At 37.4% G+C, this 26,535-nt stretch overlaps 1 protein-coding gene across 4 annotated transcripts in view; it reads right to left on the bottom strand.

Moving 5' to 3' along the window:
* CDK17 (cyclin-dependent kinase 17) overlaps positions 1 to 25,750 on the bottom strand; it is a 55,938-nt gene extending 30,188 nt beyond the window's left edge. Inside the window, exons 1-3 of one of the 4 annotated variants that reach the window (XM_009082849.1) lie at positions 25,608 to 25,750; positions 11,373 to 11,537; positions 4,787 to 4,920 (exon numbers count right to left, since the gene is read on the bottom strand). In XM_009082849.1, the coding sequence (XP_009081097.1) occupies positions 4,787 to 4,920; positions 11,373 to 11,537; positions 25,608 to 25,725 (417 nt within the window). In that variant the 5' untranslated portion in view covers positions 25,726 to 25,750. The remainder of the gene's footprint in view (positions 1 to 4,786; positions 4,921 to 11,372; positions 11,538 to 25,607) is intronic. The other 3 variants (XM_009082850.1, XM_009082851.1, XM_009082852.1) reach the window with 3 other exon arrangements.
* Between the last annotated feature and the right edge of the window lie 785 nt (positions 25,751 to 26,535).

Raw genomic sequence — 26,535 nt, 5'->3', positions numbered from 1 at the left:
TCCTGCCATCCAGTCTGCTCTTCAAGCATTTAAACAGCTGAATAGAGCCAAGAGTGCCCTATTTGCACATGTGAATGGGGACCTTCTGATCTGAAGCCTATGAACAAAACCTTACCACTACATCAGCTGACACATCAATCAACTTTGTAGGTTTTTCTTAGGAGAAGGCAGGCTTGCCCAACATCAGATTGAGTTCCTCAGGCTGTATCAAGGCTGCCAAACCACTCACACTTCTGGTAAAGCATGAAGCTCACCAAAAACTTACTTCTCATCTACGCTTTTTCTTTTGGAAGGTGACCAGCACAACACACACCTGCCCACAGCATCAATTCGTAGCTCTGTATTTCTTTCTGTACAGCTAAAAGAACTAATCCTGCAGCTAATCCTCCCAGGGGAGAATTATACCCTACAGCAATGTGGTGGGAGCAGTCTGATCTGGAATACACTTCTGTCACTAATGTGACAGTCGGACGGATAAGAACTGTTTCTCAGGATAAAATATCTGGGAAACAGGCTGGTGAACAGTGGGTTATGGCCCTCCGCCAGTTCACATGCTAAGATAGCTTACAGACCTTGGACTTCTGGGAAAGGGAAACAGATGTTTCAATTTGCACAGACTGTTTCTCCTTATTTTTTATCCACCACAGCTCTTAATGATATACTCACTATCCAGTGCATGGGCACAGGGTCCCCAGTGAACACTTATGGCTTTAAATGTGAATCTATATTAATGCATTATTGCCCATGTCTTCTTTTCCAGCAAAAGCCAAGTGAAAACACTGTAAGCTGTGGCTCCATGATCCGGAGAAGTGTTTCTCATTACATGATAAAATACATATACACATGCAGTCATTCTTAAGCTGTATTGCATCCGACACTCAAAAAATTACTTCGCGCATCTGTTTTGACATACAATTTTACTGATTTACAAAGTAATAATTTATATTAGCATGAGAATAGCAGACATTTTAATCAAAACCTAACAGCTGTTTGAAGCCAAACTCTGTACACAATAGATGCTCACACCTACTGTCAGCATGGCTCCTGCCTGAATGAGTGGAAGGAAGGAGAAAAAACCAAAAGCAACAGACAATTTGTAGCCTGCGGATTACAGGCAAAATAAACTTTATCTAGGCAACACAATGAGATTCTGGTATGTTCTTTGTTTTCTAAGCACAGGATAACAAGGAACAATAATAAAAAAAAACCCAAAAACATTTACCATCACAAAGCAAATGCATATCATCTCCCTGTACCAGTCACCCTGGCCTAATTATATGTCGAAGGCAGGCAGGAGGGCAGACGTGACAGATTGAAAGCTGCTATCTCTCCAGGGCTGCTACTGTGGATGGAAAGTTTTCACCCCAGCAGACTTTGCACTGCAGAGCAGGATTCTCTCCCACTGCAGCATCACCACTTCCTATCTAAAATGCTTCATATTTAGGTGACATTGCAGAATGATGATTTCCTATCTAAAGCAGGGCAACTTAAGGTTATGAAATTTCAGCTTTCTATTGCTATGAAGATTCTGCAGCAACAAACACATTTTCCCTTTCTCTCTCCATTGCCTATTTTGCAATTTTCTATCTTCCTGGATATCTCTGTATGAAAATTTTAGATCAAGTTTTATTTCCCAACAGATTCCTTCACATACTCTGCAGCACAGAATCACTCTGCTCTTTGACAGCATTTTATTTGTAGCTCTGCATTATTTAACAATTACAGAAAAAGCAGCTTTATTATATGATACACAGCAGTGGGGATGGGCACTAAAAATCGTGTATTCTAATGGACAAAACATGCCAGGGTATATTAATGCTCAGTTTTGCTAATTAGCACTGAGTCCAGTACACGTTTTTAGCAAGCATTCAAAAAACCTTAAGAGGGTTTTTTTGATGGGCTGCTAATTTTCAAAATTCTAGAGGAAGTTCAAGCTGAGCACGAGAAATTTGGTTATATACACTGTTATTACATGTAAAAAGGACTGTTCCAAGGTTTCAGCTTTACCTGACTAGTTACCTTCAAAACAAAACAGAACTTCTGCCAATTCAGCAGAGAGAAACAAACATGCATAACCAAGAAGTTATGTACAAAAATATTATAAATACAGTGAATACTGGCCAAACTAAACACAGAAAAGCTCATAGCCATAGTGTGACAGGCACATTCATCTTAATGCAGAGGAACAAGGAATATGGCTTTACTGAGTTTATCCAACAGTGTATATTTAATCAAATACATTCTACAATGGATTTCAAGTGGACTAATGACTTCAGCAGACTACAGCAAAAACACACTGTCACGCACATACTAATGTACTCCAACCTGGATGTATAGCACAGAGCTACAACTTATCCTAAATGGCTATAAAGGGAGTATGTCCTCAGGCTACCCAATGATGTCTAGAGATGACAGAACCCCACAAGCCAGCAAAATAAAACTGAAATCACAGAAACTCATTTCACAACAAAGATAAGTTTCTTTCTCTTTATAAAACCACATTACTACTCTTGAACTAGTCAGCTCCATGGCACAAATCACACAAGGCATGCAGGCACAAGTTTTCCAAGAGGAAACCTTTCTTTGGTTCCCTCAAAGGCCAAGGAAACAAGTTACCCCGTTCCTCAAACAGCAAAACTCCCCCCAAAAAAACCTGGGTTTTCTATGGACTTACATTTTGAAACTCAACTCGTATACGAATACCGTGGTGTTTAATAAAGGCTGGATCTTTCCTAGCAATGGATGCACTAGTAATGTCTCCCGATGCAGAGCTTTTTTGCACAGAAATTAATAGAAAATTAGCATCTGAGATTTCTATCCATCTGTCAAAACTGACAGAAAATGACCCATGGGATAAACAGGAGGGAAAGACAGGCAGACAATATAATCCACTTTACGCCTTCTCACTTACGAAATGAGAAAGATGACTGCAAAGATTACTATTAGAAAGGCATTTTAAACCAAAGCTGCAAGATATAGTTTTATCCCTCTTGAATGCACAAACAGGTAGAAGTCCCACCTACTCTGCTACGAAGCACTTAAAGAAGCAAACCTAAGTCCACCAGTGAGAACATTCTTGAAATTCAGAATTGAGACTGTTTGCAGACATTAGCCTGAAATCTTACTGGAAAAGTCACCACATCAACACTAAGTGATTTGAAACATGGTAATTCTCACAGAATATACACGAATAGCTGCCAAAAACATTTGTACTCTCATTGACCAAGTCATTCAATGAAGAAGTAACACTCATTTCAGCAGTCACAACCATTTGGAAATTGGAGGAAAATGAGAAAAATCAACATTGCATAAACAAAACCTAAAAGCTTCCCAAAGCCTCTTAAACAGTAACATTAGAACTGCTTCACAGTTACAGAGGTCAATTAAAAGATGCTTTTATTTGACACCTTCTGAAAAATTACACAGGAATTTCCTGAACTTTACTGACTATTCCCAAGTTCTTTGTAATTTCTTTTAGAGTTCTTGAATTCTAAAGTAAAAAAGAATTCATTAATGGTTCTTAGCCTTCTCTGGAAGACTTGACAGATTTCCATTTCAGTTTGTTAATTTCGTTATGCATCATTAATTTCCTTATTTCTTTCCTGTTCTAAACGTAGAGGAAACAGACAATGAACAAAAAGTAAATAATCCTTTTAAATAATTTCTTTTATTTTTAATTTCTCCAGCATACATTCTGGTAGGTTTACACGTTGACTTTTTTCCTTGATTTAAGTATCCTGCTTAAATCAACAGACCCACCTTAGTACTCCCAAATAAACTTCAGCAAGTAAACTTGGGAGAACAAAGTCTTAGGTCAAACCTGGGATTAACATACAAATTTAGGAATTTGAAAACAAAACCTCCCAGGTGCAATAAACTATGTAAATAATTAATACAGCTAATTCACATGTTCTTGGAATCATATCTACATTACATGCTTGGAGTCTTGGAATTCCAAGCATAACGGAATGCCTCACAAATAAAAAATTTTTGGCATGTTCACCCTACTGTAACTTATCCAAATCTGCTTCCCCAACCCAATAGTTATTATGAGCCTTTGAATGAGGATTCAAAATCTTACAAACTATGCATTTTGCCATGTATGCTATAAAGCAGCAACTACAGTATTTTAGATGCTTCTGTAACAAAGACATCATTGTTACTGTAACTTTCATACCCTCAAGAAAAAGGGAAGTGGTCTGTTTTAGTTCACCAAGGGAAATGATAACAAAACAAGCACAAGGGTGGCTAGTATTCATAATGAGACTCATAAATAAAGGAAATTATGTGCACAGTTATTCATAAGGTACTTTTCCTCCTTTTGTTTACCATCCTGTAAAGTTCCGTTCACAAAAAAAAAAACAGGAAGAGAGGAAAAAAAGGCTGAAGCAGTCAGGACACTGCTGCTGCAGCATTAGTTTGCAAAGAATAGAAGATGGTATTAAATAAAAAGTGTCTAAACTGTGTATCTTGAACACACTCAGTGAATGCCACAGAATGTGACAGAAAGGTATTCAAATGCTACACTTAAATTCCTCCCAAAACCCCAAGTTCCAAAACATATTTAGATTTTCAAAATGAACAGCTCAAACATGGCAGGATAACCGTCTGATTTCTGTGTGGCAAATGGAGACAGATTTAAATAGTATTGAAATAGTGCTCTATGCACATTCTGTATGTCAGAACAGCTACAGTTCATTGAGAAGACAAACAGTTAAAAGAAACAATTAAAGCATCCCCCATCTCTCCTGCCAATTTAAAGGATTCTTGCATGAAAAGTAATTACCTCCATTGAGATTCGCCTGTGTATCCGGTTTCTGAGGCAAACACCTGTGGGAGACTGAACTTCATCAGATGACGTTCCAGAAGCTTGGTCACTTTCACCATCTGACCCCATTTTCAGATTTTCATGAACAATATCTTAAAAATAATCCACAGAATTGAAAACAGTTAATCAGCATTGCACCAAACAGCTCTTTTGTGCAGACCGAAAACAAATCCTATTGTTACTGTGCACTGGGTTACATGGCAGGGTCAAAGATTCATCACAACCATGCTGGTCTTCATACATACTTTTAATGGCTCAGAAATAATCACAGAATGAACAGGATTCCTTTACAGGACTTGTACGCAGACTTTATAATTCTTTTTCTAATTTGGATTGCAGAAGAATTCAGTTTTCCAAAACAAAAGACAGTCCAATTCTAATTTTATTGCAAAAAAGCCACCTTGCCCTCCAGGCTTGAGTTCCTCGACTCCTTCAGTACCTCTTCTCTTTTAGCTGCTCTTGGATATCCACCATTACTGAGAATGTTTAACATTTTCAAATCAGACTACCTGATGTTAGTAACCTAAATGTAGCTTCAAAAAGCTTACAATAAACCCACGAGAGAGATAGGTATTGTATTCAGAAATGCCCAACACGGTAACTTCAGACCTAAAACCCACTGGTGTGCGTGTGCGAAGGAATGGGACGTACTGCGACCACCTAAATATAGGCCCACAGTGTACAAGTGCATTCAGTGGAAGGCCTGATAATTAAGAGCAATTAAGTGAAATTTGTCACCTTATGGAGGAGTTTAGGTAACAGAATGTCTGAGTTTTGTGATGCTGCAAGATCTTCATGTCAACTGAAACTGGTAGTCAATACAATCCTTTAGATTCATCCACACAAAGGAGTTTATGTACATTATGCATATACATTAGTTTTAAGCACCAAAGAGTTTTCAAGACTTTGGAAGACAAACACTGCAATGAAGGAAGAGAAAAATCAAGGCCGAGACATTAATAGCATAAAGAGCCAAATGACTTGCTAAAGGGAAATGCCAGTGACATACAATGGGAAATTTGTCATCCAAGCAATTCACCATGAGTAATGCTCCATCATCACCTCTGAAACTACTCCAGAGATTAAACACACAAAAATTAAAGAGATTATACATACAAAGGAGGTGCTTCAAAAGCCACCGACTTCCCTGCCCAATCCTGATCCTTGATATTATTATCTTGTACAAGGTAAAAGACAACCTGAGGAACAGCTAAAAATCTCAAAACCCTACCCCTGAAAACTGCTAATATTAGCAAACCACACAGAGATCAATTCAGCCTTACCACCAACACACCTGAAAATACTAAACACTTGCTAAGCATTACAGCAACTTAAGAAAAAGAGAGAGAGACCACCACTATCAACAAGGAAGAAAGCTGGATTTTCTAGGGGGGAAAAAAAGGCAATAGGCCAAGGCTTGGTTATCAGTTCATCTTCTAAAATATTTGTCTAGTTTGGCTCACATAGAATCATGTAAATTTCAAAGGAACAAATTCTTCCTCAGTACAAAGAATTTCATTTTACAGAAAACAGACTGGATATAAAAAGATTAGCTCGTAAGTTATTAGCACCATGCATTTTAACTCACAGTACTGTAATTAAACACACAAACCAAGCATGCATCTCATGCATAAATCAAATTTTCCAGCAGTGATGCGGATTTATATTGAATTTCAATTCTGCCTCAGAATCTTCCCTGCAAGTCATGCTCAGATTTGGACTGACTAAGAAAAAAAAATAATCTTGAACTCCCTCTATAATAAGAAGCAATCTTCTGGTTTCAAACCAGGTATATACTCATCAGTGCTTCTAAGGGCATGGCACTTCAAACCACAGGAAAAGATTTTTCATAAGTGGTTCCTAAAGATCAGCCTTAACTTCAAGCTAAGCAGACAAAGTGTGACTCCCTTTTGCCAAGTCTCTAAGAAATGTCTCACTTTCTGCTGTGACATGACAACTATTTTTTTAAAATCTCTAACTGTGGGAAATTATTTTTAGTAATCTAAAAGCATTATTGAAAACACTCTTTGCAGCAAAGCTGTTATACCAGCACTGTTGTATCCGTTAAACAGCACATTGACCATATCAGTTCTTTATTAAAGACACTTTTAAAATACTTTTCTGAGAGGTCATGTAATCCATTTTAGCAATTCCAGCTCTCAAGATTCAGTTTGTAAAATTAAGTTAACAACTACTGACAATTCTTACCCAATCTATTTATCCCCATGTTAGTGCAAGCCAATTGATTGGGCCCCAAAGTCTATTTTCTTTACAGAAGCTAAGCAGGAGACAGCTATGCCTGGGCAATCTCACAAAATAAAACTGACAAAATTATAGAAGTGCTGTATTTTAAGCCATGGAGCAATTACATAATTCCTTTTTAAAAAGACTGACACATATTAAAGTAATTATGGGATTGATACTGCCATACTTTTCATGTTCAATTCACAAAAGTGTCCATATTATGAAATTACTAGTAAAAAATGACAATTCCAAATGCAATGGTCAGAACTGCAAGGAACATCCTAGCTGATGAAGGTAATTCTACTCAGATCACCTATGTAATAGCACACAAATAAGGACTATTTCAAGAACTAGTAACACAAACCCATATATTTGGGACAGATAATGTAGATGCAAGGAGACTCTGCTCTTTATACAACAGGAATGTGAAGACAAAGTGGGTCTGTACAACTCAGGTCTAAAAACCACAGTATTTCAGACTTACATAAGGTGATGATTTTGAATACTGCTGTGATATGCTTAATTCTGCTAAGTTTGGATAAGCTATATACCCATAACCAAGAGGGTTTAAGCAGGATACTGGCTGCAGCATCCAAAGATGTATCAAATTAAGCACATGCCTGAATTTCCAACAGTCCAAATACCCAACTGCTCCAATCTTTAAGGGTTTGCAGATGTTTTAATTATTTTCTAAATAGTTATAATTTTAAGCTTTTTAAAAATAACTTGACTGTGTCACCATCTAATATAAATGCATGCCTTTATTTCATTAAACTAAAAAGGCATTAGTAGAGCCTTATGTTCATTATTTGAATACCACAAACCCAGGACTAAGCATTAACCCAGATATCTTAATAAATTTTATACCAGTGCATGATGATATTTGATTAAGCAACCATGAAAATCACGCAAATACTTCCTTGATTTCACTAAGTTTTTCCACAGACAAGTTCACCTGCATCAGAGCCTGCTTGCAAGGTCTTCAGAGGTTTCAAGTGTTCAATAATGTATTGAACTGCTTTCACTGAACACCCAAGCTGTTCTCTGACACAATGTTTATTTTAATGTACTGCACACACCTTACTAAATATCCAGCATGGCCATGTAATGAGAAGCTGTAGATGACTACAATATAACAGGGAAATTATGGAAGTACACTTACAGGAAAAGGCTGTCCTCATTTCAGCTGTGAGGAACGCACCACAAAAGAAATTCATACAGGGAACCTACAGTGCAGCAAATGAGAACTCCTCCAAGTGAGCTATAATCACAGCCACTAATTAGTCAGCACTGAGTCAGACTGCATGAGCTTTCCACCTTATTTCAAATGATTACAAAGATAATCACGTGACTTGCAGATTGGATCCCTTCCAAGGCACAGTTTTCCAAAGCTTACTTTCTGATGAAGTGGCTACATTTTATGATTAGTTTCACTAATAATATGATTCAAATTGAGGAAGGCCATAGTGAGAAATTGTGTTTGCTCTTAATGCTACTGAACTATGAAAGCTGTATGGAAACATCATTTCTTTCAATTACAGCATTTATGACAATGAAACAAACCTTCTCCTTAACTGTATCAACACAACTGGCAAAAACAGGGATAAACTCTCTCCTGGCTGCTGCTACAGTTCACCAGGAGGGTCAGCTTCAGTTGGCTCTGCACATTCCAGGCGCCTCTCCAGAGGTGCCAGTAATATAAATATGAAACAAGAACAATCAGGTTGGCTCTGCACTCAGTCAGGTCAGGTCTAAAAAGGGTTTATTAGCTCTGGCTTTATCATGGACTGAAGCAATTAAATGTTTCTGAAGGTACAAGACTGTACAAGAAACTGTATAGATACATATGAGCTAAAACTTCTTGTCAGCTACACTCTCATTCAGGGGTTTCACAATTTGGCCTGGGAATCATCTATGCTATTTCAAATCATAATGGTAAGGAAATACTAAATTAAAAATGACTAAGCAATTTTAAACAAAGGAGCGGTTGAAAAAGCTTTACTTTACACAGCATTTCACAAAACCTAAAGCTTAAAGAGAGTTTCCAAGTAGAAGTTCCTTTAAAAAGTATTTTGGGATTTTACATACTACCACAACAGCAGGAACTTATGTTCAGTGATCAAAAAATAGACAAACCTCCTGAGCTTCTCAATCAATTTTTATGTTGATTATCTCATTCAAAACCAAGCAGCATGAAGATGTACTTGTAGCATATCTCAGGTTAATCTGTTTGTATAACCAAATAATCATCCTTTAACTAGCAGCATTTTGTGGTATTTCAAGGGTATCTCTCTGATAGCATGAAATAGAGGAAAAAATGTCAACAAAAGAGGATGATCGAAGAAAGCAAAAAACCCAAAAGTCTCATGTAGTGTACCATATTTGACCACTTCATTTCTGATGTCATTATCCCTACAGGGAAAAACCTCAGCTTCCTGTTGAGTAATAACCATTCTCTCTTATGGCAGGAACAAAAGGAGGAAAGGTGTGAAAAAGCAGCAGCAAGAGCATTAGTAATTATGCTTGTATATACTTATACCTGTGTTTCCACCAGTATATAACATGTACAAGCAGCTTACCTTTTCATCAAATAAAGAATCAAAAAAAGCATAATTAATGGAATCATAGCATCCAAAGCAAAACAAGGTGGTTAACAGCAGTGTCCTGATCAAGTGGAAGGTGTCCCTACCCATGGCATGGAGGTTGGAACTACATTATCTTTAAGGTTCCTTCCAACCCAAACCACTCTGTGATTCTGTGATAAACTCTGTAAATCTATACCACACAACTTCAACAAAATTACAAATTGTACAGGAATCTGTACCTATTTAAAACATGCTATTATAACACTTCCTACAGACTAACATCCAAACCATGCATGTGATTTAAATAATGGGTCACCTATAAAATGTGATTGCCTGAGAAAAAGAAAACTAATAGCATCCTTCTGCAATACCTACGTATCAGTATTTTTTCAGGTGAAAAATAAAGCTTTGAGAAAACTCAAAAATCATTAAAAGAAAACAAAAACTGTATGAATTTTCCTTTTGCAAAGCTCATTTGAAATTTTGAAGAGGAAATCACTGGTAAATTTACATTTCAAAATGCTACAGAATGCTGTTACAGGCAACACAAAACAACAAGAGTACAGACATCTCTCTACTCCACAACATCTCTGCTGTTCCTGTAAACAGTTTATAGATATATATATGTACAATTTGACAAACATTCCATAAAAGACTAAATAGCCCTAACCACAGATTTCTTTAAGGACACTATTATTTTTTTAAATCTTTGCCTTCCTGTTAGATCTCTGGCAATTTAACTAAAGCTTGGCTTGGCAAAGAAGAAAAAAACCAAATACTGTGTACAGGACTTGAGTGAAATCAGGAATTGATACAGTAGTCAAGCTGTGCATACTAAACCCCATTTTCTATTGTGATAACAAGAGCTGCTATAGTCAATTCATGAGGACGTAACTTTTTTCAGTTTGAATTGTAGCACTAGCAGCAAAAATGTTTTTGAACACGAGATATTACAGCAGGAGGATATAAGTGGTTTGACTGGTATCTTGAAGATTCATAGCTTAATCTTGAAGATCAGTTTATCACACGCTTCTAAAGGAGGGCAGAAGATTGCAAAAATAATAAAATTCTAATTAAGCTGTGAATTGCTCTCATTTTCTAGTATCAATTAATTAAGCATAATTTAAAATAACATAAAAGCAGGGTAAAACATTAATGGTGACTGGAGGCAGCAACATGACAAATTACTTCAGGAAGAAAAAAAATGCTTCATAGCTTATTTCCCTCACAGAAGCACAAATACAGCTTGGGACCACAACAAAAACATAATTATAGTTGAGTGGCTTTAATTTATCACTGAAAAAAACATTTTCCCCCCCTTATAATAATGAGAGGTAACACACCAGTTCTATTAAAACTGCACACGCAGAATGAGTATCTGTTTTTATCGTACAATATTTATCATACTTCTCACCCATGCTTAACTGAGATGGACACACAGATTCCTTGCAGAGTATTAAAGGAAGAATAATTTGACTTTCAGAACATTGCATCTTGCTAAACATTCATGGGTGACTTCTGTGTGTTCTTCTAATTGCTTTCTTCCTGAAAATCTTACAAAACATTCAGCGCCTTAAAAAAATTACCCTGAACAAGCCCAGAAGAGATTACTGCATTCCCAGAGATTTATTAAAGTGTTAAAACAACTATCTTGCACGGAAAAATCAATATAAACATTATTCTTCACAGAAAAATTAAACAACATAGGAAATTACCTAATCTGCTCCCATTTCTGGGCATGGCCATGAAGGAGCCGAGGCTGCCCCCGATGACGCTGTGTGGTCTCCGTAAGGGAGGCTTCTTGAAAGACCCCGTGTACTGGTGGAGAAAGGAGTGCATGCTGTGAGACGTTGGAGGCCTCCCATTCTTCACAATGGGCTCTACAATTCACAAGGATCAAAATATTCATTGCCACAAGCAAGCAGGAGTGTCAGGAACATGTCAAAAGGGAAAAAAAAAAAAAGGAGAAAAGAAAACAGTTACTAAACAGGCAATCACCAGTCTGGTAAGATTCTTTCATACTAACAGTAGACCATCACACTACTGCCATTCCTCTACTAACAAACAAATACAAACCATGGCATTAAGAATTAGCCAAATTTAATTTTATGAAATTCTGTCACTCTACTGCTTTGTGAGTAACTGACCTGAACATAGTCTTAAAATGTCAGCAAAACCAGAACACTACAATTATTTGCTTCTGTCTTACTGCACAATGTTTCACCCTTACTATAATTTAAACAGAGCAGCTGTTAGATCAACTCATATGAAGAGCAAATTCAACTGTAAGTCTGAAATTATTCTCCCTCCCAAAATTCTTGCAGGTTACTACTAGCAAGGCCTTGCTATTGGAAGTCCATAGAAGTAAATGTACCTGTCTACATCCATCAGAGCTGCCATGCTAAAGTTAAGGTTATTACCTTACAGGATATCAGAATAATTAAGAATTCACTGAGTTATTTTGGCTTTCTACTGGATTGTGTTTCAGACAGTTCACAGTACTAGAACTTAAAACCAGGATTTTGGGATTTGTTTTTAAAGTTATTATTGAAAGTTACAATCTATAAACACTTCCTAAAAAGATGAAACAAAAGAAAATTTTAAATCTTATTTACAAGCATGCATAGAAATTGGGTGTTCATATTCTGTCAGCAACCTGACTGCACACATGGACAAGCACTCAAGGATTGCCATGGCTCTAGAAGCAGGCTAACTCTAAAAACACAAGAGGATGCTTTTACCCCAAGAAGAAGCAGAACAGACGTCAGCTTGCATTGACTGTCACAAAACTGGACTTATCAGAAACACCAATGAAGTCATTCATACAAGAAAACAAAGAAGTAATCTCACTTCAGAAAAAGAGATCAGAATCATCTGGCAGCTACATCCCAGCACCGACCCTGTACTAGGAAAACGACCACAAGATATGCTCAAAGAACACTTGAGATTCAAGTAATTTTTTTTCCATCATTTGCTTCTTATTAGCATGACAGATTTGTGTTGTTTGGTATTATTCAGGAGACAGAAAAGGCAGCAGACACACACTGAGCAACCACAGTGAGAGTGCTACCAAATGGAATGGCACCCACGGAGGGGTTTCTGGAGCCACTGCTCCCAGGGTGCAGTGCAGCCAGGACCTGCTCAGAGCTGCACTCGCACCTGCTGCTGTGACAGGGAGCAGCCTGGGATGCTATCTCATCACCACAACTTATATTCCCACATGCAGGGACCTCAAAATCTTGCTTTCCCTTCCAAAATAAGGTAAGAAAAGTAATATAGCTAGGAGAACATATTTTATGGAAAGCAGAATGTCAATGGCAAAGGTAAGCAACAGCAGCAAATACCTTACAAACTAGGAAAAACAGGATCCTGAAGGGAAGCCCCTTCCTTCCCACATATACAAAAACCTTCTGGATGTATTATTATGATTAGTCTGAAGCAATGAGACAGAAGTACAGACAGAATTACCCAAGGACAGGTCAGTGACTAAGAAATGCAAGGAATTTTTGCATACAAACATGAATTACACAGTAAGACAAAAAAAATCCCCAACAAACAAAAACTGAGCTGCTGCAGGAAAAAAAAAAAAAAAGAGCCCTGGAAAAAATATGCTGCAGGCAGAAAACAGAATATGAAAGGACATGTCAGCACTGCTACAAACCTGCCTGCATCCTTCAATTAGCATTCTTCATAAACACAGCTTCAAAGTGGGTGAACATGAGGAAAAATACACCACATATCCGTGTACATGTTTGTGAAGTATGATCAGGCTCTTCCAAACTGCACATCTGTCTCAAATGCATGATTCTTTTTATAATACCTTGCATCATCCCTTTTCACTTGCGAGTGGTATCAGCTTCCTTGTTATGTGCCTTCAACAGCAGGCAGCAAATTCCTCATCAATTTCTAAATAGAATCTATTACTACTTCCACATGATAGGACACAGGTCACATACAGCATGACTGCTTTTGATAAATTAAAATCTGCTTTCTGCTTTTCAACTTTCTTACTAAATTGACTTGAATTTGATCAAGTTTCTAGTCTGAAAACCTCACACTGAGTTTACATACAGTGGTGAAGAAATGAATGGTAACAGTGAAAATCCCAATACCTCATGAGTATGCAGTTTGTTCTCTTGAGACAGACATTACCAGTTATAAATTTGATGCTTGGTGGGTTTTAGTGGCTAGTTTGCATAATTTTACAGTTACTACATCATTTATATTCCTTATATAAGCAATAAAGTATACATATATTAAGTATGTACTTCTTCATTTCAATTGTTTCTAAAACTAAATTTTTATGAAAAGAGAGTCAGCTCAAGATGGGATTTTTTTTCCAGAAAGCTCTGGGAAATAAAACCCCTCTCCCTTTGACCAAGTACCTTAATTTTGTTTTGTTTCATTTTAAAGCCTTATTAATAAATCTGGAAAGAAAATTCACAGATTCTTGTGGTTGCTGTTAGTATGGAAATATACTGCTAAAAAGCACTGAGATGTTTTTTAGCTCTAGTGTCAACAGCCCTACACTTTGGAGAGTAACTTAAACCCTGATCAAACTGTTGAGACTGACAGATGCTTGGTAATCGACAATGCAAGGCCCATGGTAAGGTGATTGCCTCACATCCAAACGGGCAAATTTTGCACCAAAGCAAACACTACTTTTCTCATCCTAATCAGAAACTAAAGATGCCAGGATACATCTCAACAAAACAGTGGAAAAGCACCAGAGGCAGCACAAGAGAGGGACAGGGCTGTACAGCTGGAAGCAAAACTGAGTGTGACAGTTCATGCCTCAGCCATCCTGGCCACCCACACCCTACTCTACACATCTGCAGCTCCTGAGGATTCCAGTACTATTAACCACACTGGAGTGAGTGTGCACACGCGTGGACTATAGGTGCATTCACAGAGGTGAAACTTTCCCCTGTATGTTGTGGCTTTTCTCTACTCATGCTAAAATTAATCTCCATGAACTGTGTAGCACGTAAGAAAGGCCAGAGTTTATGAATACAAAACATCTAGGCAGAGACTGAGTTTTATGTTCATTACCCATGTAACTGTGATGAGCAGAGATGATTGCCTAAGAAATGTTTTCTACATGGCACTGGTAAATTTATATCTATTTTACAGTTTAAAAGAAAATTAGTAAAATAACCTAACACATGCAAAGTCCAGCTCAAATATAAGGATAAACACAGATCACACTAATAAGCACACCGCAAATTATATAAAAATGAAAGACAAATAGTTGATATAATAAGAATCAATTATACCAAAATCACTTTTGTCATCATAGGCAACAATTATCTTCCTGCACTGTCCTAAGTACTGTTCTAAACTGTGGAGCCCATGGTAAAATTCAGCAACAATAACTTAGGCCATGTAGTAGGACAGGCATAGCTACCAACAGACAATAAAGTTAAGGTTACAAAAACACTCACATGACTAGTTCTGACTAAGAGAAGCAGTAACACTACCTGCCTACAAATAGGGTTTGAAAATCCTAGTACACATTAATTTACAAAAAAGGAGGGATCATGTGGCATATGACAATATAACATATAGGCTGATGGCCTGGAAAAGTATTTTTGTTATATTCAGTTCAGTTGGCACTGCTGTATGCAAGGAACTTTTAAAGAAACAGCTGCCTGGATTCTGCACTGTTTTGCCTCCTCCCTGCAAATGTGACAGTAACAGCTAAGAACTGGAATAAATACTGAAAATTATCAAGCAAGCTTTTGCTGGAAATTAATTTACAAGATGGCTTATTATTATTTTTGCACATTTATGAGATACAAGAGTTAAAGAAAGCTTTGGAAAAAACTAACTCTCTCTCCAAAGACCCTGAAGTACTTCTTTCAAATTTAGAATTCCATTTAATTCACTTCATTTTTTTTCCAGGGTTATTAATACACTGAATCACTTGCACTTAAAGGGTAGCATTGCAGTTTTTAAGATGTGAACTTAGTGTAACTGTCTGGTCTTGAAAAAAATTAGTCAAAACTGTAAAAATTAAATGCCTTTACTGCATGCATCTACAAACTGCTTCTTATAATTTTATCTCTGTGATTATAGCTTTGTCTTTTAAAGCTTCCCTATATAAAACTCTAACATTCCTTAGCTCAGTGTCACTGTAATTGGTAAATATTACTCGGTAACCACTCGAAGGTTATAACATGATGAAGGTGCCTCTGGTAGCAGAGTAGGTATTTTCATGCTGCTATTAGTTTAATATTCAGTCACAGCCAAAATAAATGATGGAAATTAAGAGGGAAGTAAAAAAAAACAACAAAAAACTCACTATGCAAGCATACAGATCTACTGCATCTTGAGTATCATGCACAGTTCTGGTCTTCATCTCTCATAGAGATTAAAAGTGCAGAAGTATGATACAACCCACAGACCAGGTGGAGGGCTAAAGACAGTACCTAGCAATCAACTGCATCCAGCACCTCCTGCAGCACAAGAGGGAGGGTCACTGAAAAATCCAGCCATGGCAAATTGCATACAGCACACACAGTGATTCCTCACCCCATGCAGTCTGTGCAAACTCCTCACCACAGGATGTTACGACTATCAGAACTAGCAAGACTCAAGTGGAGACTGAACAAGAAATCTGCTCAGGGTTACTAACCACACAGAGACTTGCCTAGTTCAGGAAGTCTCTAACTAGAAACCAGTACAGTACTCTGGGGAACTGATGCTATATTTTGGGCTCTAATCTTAGCCTTGCCCTCAAATGTCATCCTCAGAGACTAGAGAACAGACAGGCAGAACTCCAGTTGTCCTTATAGTGCAAGGACTTCTGCAGCACCTGGGCAGTTCACTCGTGTTGGCTCTCACTGGCACAATCATTCCAGTGAGGGTCTTGATTATTTATCTCTAGCTCTCTTTCCTCACCCTGCTCTTATAATCTGTAATTCCAAACTGATATGGAAAGCAAACAGTAACAGACTTCTCAGTGGTACCTTTTAAACTCTATTTTGTCAATTACTGTCTACTTTTTTTATTTTGGCTACAAAAATCACACTAACTCGTCTTTCAAGGAATGCCATTATAACTCTTACATTTCTTACACAGCCTACTAAGCTATCATGCAAATCTAGTCCTTAAGTGTGAAAAAAGTTAACTCTAACACTGTCAATGAGAATATTTATAAACATTATACTGGTGTACAGGATGAACACATGGATTTCTCTTCAATGCCCCTGAACCCTTCTTGCAATAGATATCACCTAAAAAACCTATTTTACATTGATAAACACACACATATTTACACACCCTTTTTTTAATACCATGTGCCTGTTAGGTTGCTTAAGTGTGCACCTTCAGCAAGGTCTAACATTGGGCAATGCATGGTGACTGTGCACTGTTGCATGGCTTGATTTTCAGGTTTGGCAAATGCTGAGCTGATAGCTGATTTCACTTGGATCATTTTCTTGTATTCTCACTATCCATCATTCGAACTTCCGTTACTACTGACATAGCCCAAGATAAATTATATAGCACTGCTCAAAGAAAATGCTGTTTAAAATACAACCAGCCTGGCTTACTAATGTTTTAGGAGTTGCTGGGCCATGTTACTTGCCTGTTCTAGAATACACACAGATTTAAAGAACACAAAACCCAGCAAGGTACCACCGCTTTGCTAAGGTTGAAATAATGCCAACACCAACGCTAATAAACATACAAAACCAGAAAAAACTCAAATGGGCCACTGAAATCGTTCAATTGTGAAGTGACACTAATTTAAAAGTGGAACTGCTTTTTTTATTTTTACTTCATAATTAGGAGAACTGCCAGAGCCAAGTAGAACATTGGTGTATATAACCACGAGGCCTGTTCAAGGAATTAGCTAAAACCAACTATTTTATGAAGATTTTTCCTCTTATTCCTTTAACTGCAATTTAAATTAACCACAAACCCTGACCTGAAATTACTCCTGAGTTAAGCTATTTTTCAATAAATCCCCAGTGTTTCCTTTCCTCGCACATCTATGGTAACAAAAGACCCACACTACCACTTTCATTCCTGCGCTGGATTTACTTAACTGGATTTACTTAATCTGAGCTCCAGAGAGCCTGCAGAATTGCCTGGCATTTCTTTGCAAGGCCTCGGCAATTGATATACTGTCACATATCAGTCAACTGGTGGATTAAAGAAAGAAAGTGTTTTCATTAGGAATGTAAATGCATTTTAAAACACATTTTGTGAATATATAATATCCCATACTCAAGTACCTCTTTCTTTTTTTCTGTCCCATGAGTATCTCTATTATGTGACAAAAAGACCAAGCTGGTTTTCAGATTTCACTGCCTAAATTTTAGAATGCTATTTGCTTCAGCTAGCTCTAATAAAGAATCAAAATCGCCTGTCATACAGGGTGATATTTCCCCATAAATCAAACATCTCTGACAGAGCTGAATAAGCCTGCAAGAAAATGTTTTATTCCATAATCACTATCCATTCTGGATGTGGAAAACATAGAAATACACAAATATATATTGTAACTTCATAGGAGTAAAGTTTATGTTAAAATACACAAGCAGAGTTTTTTCTAATCAAAATAGGAGATACTGGAGACACAGGATTTATGACTGCTGGTTTGGGTATAGACTGGGGATTGAATCCAGGCATGTTCCATTTCTAAGTAAGGATAAACTTCTGTGTGACAGGTGCCTGCCACAATTCACTGCTGCTACCACAAATGTGGCTCAAGGTCCACACCCAACAAAAAAAGTGTAGTTTTGATTTAGGTTTTTGAACTAGATCATCATGGGGTACGCAGAGTGCAGGTGCTGGCAGAATCTCACTTGCCACTTTTAGCTGCAACTTGACTTTGGACGAGCTCAACTATAACACAATCTTACTACATGCCCTAAGAATCCACTACTGGCATTTATAGGGCAGGACTCTATCTAGATTCTTTTCCACCCACTTTGACCCCATCCTTGCTCCAGAAAACTTCCAAGGCTTTTTTTCTTTTGCATTTTGATAGCAAATGGAAAAGTGTCAAATATCTGTATTTGTGAAACTAAATATTCATTCTCTAAACAGCCTTGCATTCATGAAGCTTGTGATACGTTTTAAGGTAATTTATAAGACTTCTCAAATGTCACTGTTGTATACCTTAATTGTATTTTGGCATCATCTACTACACATTCATTTAACCAACCTGAATGTATGTTCTGTTAATGATTACTCAAGTTTTTACATGCCTCTTGCCAACAAAAACTGGGTTTTTTCGGACTTGAAAAACAAAATAAACTGCTTTCCTGAAGAACCTGTTGTCAAGAAGCTCTTTATTTCTTCAAAAAATGTAGAATGTAAGCAGGTGAATTTCTGACATTTTAGAGCTGGTATGCTGTACTGTACAATATTTAATCACACTGCTGGAAGGCAGTCAGACCCACTCAGCAAATTAGTTGATTGCACGTGACAGCCCCATAGAAGATATATTTAAATAACCCAAAGCAGCAGTATGTTTGCTATATATGTACTCTCAAGGAGCTGGACCAGGAACACTATATAAAATACCGTGTATTTATACATTATTTTATGGGATTGTTTTCTTAGACTCTATTATGTGACACCTTGGAAAACATGAAGTCACTCTAAAAACAGAGCAACCACTCAATACCACTTAAACCAGTATATTAATTGAATAATAAAATGAAACCTTCAAATTGTTGGCTATAACAATATTAAAAAAGCTAGCAGAGCCTCAAAGGATTCCTCCCATTGTCCAAATGAAACCATTTGAATACTGCACTCATGTCCAGAGCAAATGTTCTTCACTTGAACAACATGGCAAAAAATACTGGTAGCACATTTGAAGAAAACGGTGAGAGAATGCTAAAGAAACAGCCTTCAACTTTCTCCCAGAGTTGAAGTACCTCAATGATTAAAATGGCACTGTAATGTCCTGTAAACTTTAATTTGGGACAAAAAGGACAAATTTTTCCAAGGTGTCTGTTTAAACTAGAAAACCCAGAGATAATACACAAGGCAAAAAATGAGATCAAGACATCTAACAAACACTATAAAAAGCCTTTCAAAGCTGACTTCACTTGTAGTGAGATTTTGCCTTCAGCCTGGGTACCAAGACAAAGCAGATCACAAACAAATGAAATATATTCAAAGCCAAACACCTGCCTCTGAGATTTAAGTATTTCATACTGTTTAGAAGACAATTCTCAGGATAGAACCTGTAATGGAACATATGCATGGTAGTCCTGTACCTCAGATCATAAAAGCATTGAACACACCCATCAGTTACTCATATTCCATTTGAAATCCTCACTGCAGAAAGCATCACACCATGAATCCTTCAGAAAACTGTTTCAGCTACATTTAAATCGATGTGAGTCAGCATTACAGCCAAGATGTAAGTATCCCTGGCCTCTATCCTTGCATCCACACACACCAACTACCCTGTAACTACCGTCACAACGTGTGTGAGACCACACAGCCATCCAAACCAGAAAACAGATCTGGCTCCTTTTTGCCCTACTTTCAAAAACAGTGTTAGCTATTTATGTATATTTTACTTTTCTGTACTTCAACTGAATACCAACCATTTGAGAACAAATCTCTACATATCCATCAGTGAGCCTACACTAGCAGAAATCTGGTACATTCAGAGTCCACATCTGCATCTAAGCATAGTGTTCTCCTGCCAAACCTGTGCTCTACTTGTGAAGGAAAACACACGAGTGGACAAGACCCCCCCTCCCCTCCCCCCAAGACTACAGATCTCTGCAGCATGCTTTCAGGCACTGAATTGTCATGCTCATTTCACATTATAAGCACTTCCACACATGAACACAGCCTCTAGGTTTTGCGGGAAGAAGCAAATTAAAACAGAAGGGAAGAAAGAACGCTATGTTGTGCAGCGCAGGTGGGATGGAGAAACCATAGTGAACGGTAATAACAGAAATGGATGTATACCACAGCACAGAAGGATACATACAGATATAATAAAAACGCTCTCAGTATCATGTAAGGTACAGTACAAGGTTCAGTGTTTAGCTGCGACAACTGCCAGTTACTTGCAGTAATCTGTAGCTCTAGAATCAGCTCCAGCCCTCCCCACCCCCATTCTTATTGTGCTACTTTCCTCCAGCAACAGCGAAACTTTATTTACTACCAGTAAGCATTTCTGTACTCATATTTTCAATTCAAGAACATTGTCTTGAAAATATGTTGCAACACACTGTTTTCTTTCCACACTCAAGGAATCACACATAGCAGATGGAATGGGAGCTTCCCAGCTCTGTTGAAGATGATATGAAATGATTACAACTACAAAGGCATTTGGATGTTCTGAAACAGTATTGCAATGTATCAATTTTTATAAACATTCATCCCTCTTATCAGAGTATTCACTAGTCATTAATGCCTTAAACCTAAAAAACACTTACGCACTTTACCGTAGCTGATCCTTCCATTATTACTCACACCTGTAAAATTACAAAAAAATTATGCAAGTGTTCATGAGACTGGATCCTATGATCACATCACTGAGCTAAAACAGACCAAATGGAGATAAATAATATTCTACAAATTCACGTAGCCATTTCTATCAGAACCTCACCTGTTTTGGTTTGATGTGTACATGTGTATTTAGCTATATATAAACCCAAAACTTGACAGTATAGAAAGCTTTCCAAGTTACTTATATATTAATGCAAGAGCTGTGGACGTATTTTGGAATATATCTTGCAATTATTCTTAAGAGCATGCTTGGAGTTTGTGAGAATGCGATAACATGAGACAATACAGCTACATTTCTTGCTTTCATTAGAGAGCATATGTATTTAAAGTATTTGCATAAATTTTTCACTTAATTGGGCTTTAAATATACATGATCTGGATGGTATTTCTAGCCAAATGTAATAAATTGCAGGAGCAAATTTAGTCAACTGTTACAAATTACCATTTAGAATTTTTAATATTAATCTGAATAGATACATTAAGGTAGAATTTAGAATTAAAAAACCAAGCTGGCACACTGTTAGCATGCCAAATGAAAATATGGCAGAGTGAAAAATAAACAAATCCAACTAATTGGTTCTATATGTTGAAACATTAGAGACCACGAGAAGCTTTTGTACTTAGATAAAAGATTAGCCTGAAATACACTTCATACAGTCTGCAGTTCATAAGGCTTCAGATGTATTACGAGGCAGTTCATCGGTCCCTTTATTTTTGATTTATGCACCTGATTTGGTGATGCTTCCTCATGCAGAAGCCAATTATGGTGAACATAATTTGCAAGGAAGATTTAATTAAAGGTTTCTGGTCACTAAATAATTAGATGATGTTCCAAAAAGACCAAAACCAAGGGTTACTCTACATTCAGTGCAATAGCTCTGTGCTACTGCATTGAACAATATGGGTTGATCCCTGCTAATCCCATTTTGCTGCTCATGGATGAATGATGCATACTGAGATGGTACTGACATCACATGATGAAGGAGCCTGTGTACGAGACGAGACTGCATACAAAAGGTTAGCTGACTCAGGGGTATCAATGCACTGCAAAGAAACCAAAAGTTATGTATCTATTTTTATGTCTGTGAACTACAATGGGACAATTTGTTCCACATCTGTTCTTTGAGTCTTGAAACAACCCACTCAAAGCTGAGCTAATGACAAGATGGGCCTCTGGATGGGAGCAGCAGATACTGGAACTCACAGGCAAGCGTGGGAGAAAATATATTTGACAAGGGGCTGAGCAAGACAAGTTATTGCAAAAGGGTCATCATGAGGAAAGTTCCCTGGTTCTATGTACATGTGATCTACACCTGGAATTGCTGAACTGTAACTTTACTATAACGATTTTACAGGAAAAATGTGAAAATCAGACGGAGAGATGAGCGTGTATTCCAGGTCAGCAGAGACATTACGTTCTCTGGACATAGCCTCCACCACCTCTACATTCCAGTAACATAGCCGTTTCCCAGGAAGGAAAACAGCTAACATATATAGAATGATAACCTTCAATGAACACAGCCATCAGCATGGAATGACAGGAGATAAGACAAACAATTTGCTAAAAAGAAAAAAATAAAAACAAAATGACAACAACCATGGGAGAAAATTCTGCTGTAAAGACCTTCAGTGTTTTGAAGGGTCTAGCCTTGCCTTCTGGCATGAAATGTGTAGTTGCAATGCCCTTCAACTCTCATTTTTCAAGTTCATGACGCAATAATGCTTGAAAATAAAGCACATATGAAGAACCACTTTCTGAAGGCTATTTGTATCCCTGACAACTTTGGTTCTCCATAGATAAGATATTGGCTTGCCTTTCATTCACTAGACCAGGCCTTTTAAGTTTCTTTAAGAACAATTCAAAGCCTGTAAGCTGGGCACATCCGTGTTTCTCTGTTCAAAAGGGTAAAGGAGCTGTTTATTCTTAAAAGCAGGACTAGGGAGATGGTTCCTCCTGCCTTCTGAGATCAGCACTGTCGCAGTAAAGGATGCACTTTCAAGATCTTAATGCAGTTATCACTTTATAAAATATTCTTCAAGGAACTACATCCTCTCATCCTCATCTACCTGTCCCAGCTGGATATTTACAGTTAGTACAGACTTCTTAGCACTCTGATTTTAAAAAATGCCAAGGTAAATCTTTGTCATTTAAGTACTCCTTTATAAGCAGTTTCTTTTAAATGCCCACTGAAGGATTTTTTCCAGGCTATATTCTCCATCAAACTTGTCTTCAATCAAAAGAGAAAACCTGTTTCCTGGCTGTTTTTACCAGAAATTGTTGTTGCCCAAACCCTGTAATCTAATGACTACTCCTTCCAAAATATCTTCATCTCTGGGAAAATTAGAGCTTCCTTTAGAAAAGCAGGACTATGTAACGCAGCAAGCATTTTCCAACCCTGCTTTTTAAGTAAAATAGGGTTGGAAAGGCAAACAAAAGAAAACAAAAATCCACAAAAGTATCCCGTTTATCTCTGCCAGATCAAAGATATGACAGATACAAGAGCATTCTGGAAGAATCCAAAAAAGGAAGCAAGAGTCAGCAGAACTGTTTTAATGATATAAAATGATGAGTTAAAGATTATGCATAGCAAAAGTACAGTTTATATTTCTTCTTTCAAAAGGATCGACAACACCTCAAGTGTATCCAGAAAGACTCTACTAAGGCATCAACAACATTTTGCATGTGTAAGCACAGCACATACCATATCACAATATTAGCATACAAGCTTCCTTTTGGCTAATGAAACAACATGGAAAGCAAAATAAAAGGAGCACTAAAAGCTAAATAAAGAATTTGCAATTAAAAACATTTTCTTGAATGGTATTTTTCTCACTTTAAGTATCTGCTGAGAAGTTAAGCTTGTCACAGTTTGGCAGCAAGCAAGCAGAAGACATCTAGGTATTACTGTCTGGGATAATGTTCAGATAAATACTACAAGCCGCAAATGGATTCATACATGGTTTAACATGGCATAAGCTCAGGCTTCTGTAAACAAGGTACTGTGTTCTCTCTGCCTTGTGCTGACACTCAGGACATGGTCCAGTTTACAGTAAAATCTTTCCATTCTTCCCAGATTCAGTTTTTAAATGAGTCAATTCAGCAACCCAGATCACTACATTCACTGATGCTGAAAACTTTTCATGCTCATTTCTCAACATAAAAGTAATATTCTTAGCACTTATTTGCACAAATGAAATCAAATGTTATAGAAGTATATACAGGTCTGAAGAAAATATGCATCAGTAACAAAGGTGAATACAAGTGAAATCATGTGGGACAACTTAGTATCTTTTAAAGTACATAGTAGATATCAGTGCAAAAAACCTACAATTATTGATTTAGAGTAGACCTGTTCTACCAACACATACAAAGTTGTAATAACCATTGTTTGCCAAAATATTGGGTAAGGTCCACGATGAAAACAGGACAACAGCAATGAACATACCAGGGATTATAGGTAAAAATGAAGACATGAATAGCTTTGTTTTGCCAAAAGTAAATTCTGCTTCCAAAACCTTGGTATGCAACCCATCTTAGACAGGGTTTTAAAAGTCTTCAGGGCAAATTCCATTGCCTCTACTTCCACTCTAATTTCCAAGCCCTGTCAGTTTTCAGTGGGAAAATTCAGATTCATTTATTGGTGTGAAGTGGAGGGGGGAAAAAAAAAAAATCAGATCACTTGATACTTGAGAAAAATCTTAGATGTCAGCAGAGCGAAAAATAACACTAATCAGCACAGAAGATGAAATATGACTTAAATGCTGCAGCCCAGGAAACAGAACAAAGCAACAAAACCTCTTCCAGTCATTATTACTGCAGATCGCACTCAAAGCAGTATCATCATTAACATGGACTTCACAGCAAGCAGTACATTTATGGGATCAGCCAAAGACTTATGTAAGAATACACAGGCAAACTGGTTATCCTGAATGTTTCTAGTCACCTTCGTTTTGGTGAAGAGAAGTACTACTGAGAGACATGAAGAAATGACAGAATTCTCAGACTAGTGCACTGCATCACCAATGGTAAGATAAGCAGCTTTATTTATAATACTTAAGCAATTAGTATTAATTGTATTACAAAATAATGATTTTGAGAGAAGACTGAATTTGAAGCCATATGAAGTTGATGTGAGACCCACTAAATTCATACAGTGGGTTTGTTTACTGAGAAAGCATCTATGATCCTCGCTGCACACCACATGAAAAGCTACACTTAGGTAGCTTTTGATAAATAGCTGTGTAACAGCTCAATACCAAAGCAAACCAGTATATAACAACATATCACCCTGATGAAAGAACTAGGGCAGTCGAATATAAGATAAATCAAAAGAAAGGCTTAGTGAGGAAGTCTTGGCAACTGTGAGAACTGAAATAAACCCCAGCAATGTTCACTTGAGTGGGGCCTGACAAAATGCTTATATTTTCCAGAAAGTGAAAGAAATGCTTACCGTTATCTTTGCTGCTGTTTTCTTCAATGGTCATTTGTTCTGCTAGCTCAGACAACGATTCATCAATGGTCTGGCTTCCTCGCAAGGTCAGGGAAAGTCTCCTCTTGAACTTTTTCATCCTATCGATATTGAGTCTGGCTTCAAGAAGCCTGAAACAAAAATAAAAACAAAACCAACTGAGAAAAAATTAGTTCATCACAAAATGAAATTACATTGCCTGACATAAAAGTGCAAGAAGGCTTACAGGTAATTTAGGCAATATGCAAGTTATCCTTAAAAAGCAAGATTACTCTACTGGACTGAAGAATGATGTCTTGAGAGGTAGATGCCCATACACTTTTGCAATTTTTATTTCTGTTTGGAAAAATGAGAATCTTTTGGGGTTTTTTTTAAAAACAAAACAGCTAATTTGATCACTAACTTTACAATACAATAAGAAAACAAACAGAATAATAAAACAAAAATAGAACAAATCTGAAAACTTGATGAGTGTGTGCTCTGTGGCCTCCTCCACCAAACCCACTGAGCAGGAGGAGGCTGTAACCTTCTCTCTCTTTCAGCCCATTTGTTTACGGATGAGAAATTACTGAACTGCTCTATATTTTGCCCTTTTCACAAAAGGAGGAAGGAGACAACTCTGAAAACCTGAAACAGAAAAGCATTTCTCAAACCCGATCCCACCTAGGGAAATAAGACAGCCAGGGCCTGACAATGACAAGAATAGACGTTTCTCTACAGTCAAGCAGCAAGACTAAACTGGGAAGAGAGCAGAAGGCACTTTACCCATGGAAAGTGGTAAGCAAACAAGCCATAACAACCAAGGTCCAGCTCAATAAACATGTTGCCACAAGTCCAAGTTGGTAGGTGAACTTTGTGGTGTGCCATATGTTAGCATTCGCATGACAAAAAGCACAATTCTGTCCTTCCT

Source organism: Acanthisitta chloris, unplaced genomic scaffold (assembly GCF_000695815.1).
Source record: "Acanthisitta chloris isolate BGI_N310 unplaced genomic scaffold, ASM69581v1 scaffold3659, whole genome shotgun sequence".
In the NCBI taxonomy this organism is placed as follows: domain Eukaryota; kingdom Metazoa; phylum Chordata; class Aves; order Passeriformes; family Acanthisittidae; genus Acanthisitta; species Acanthisitta chloris.
Note: the sequence above shows the minus strand (reverse complement) of the source record. Positions and strands in the feature narration are given on the sequence as shown.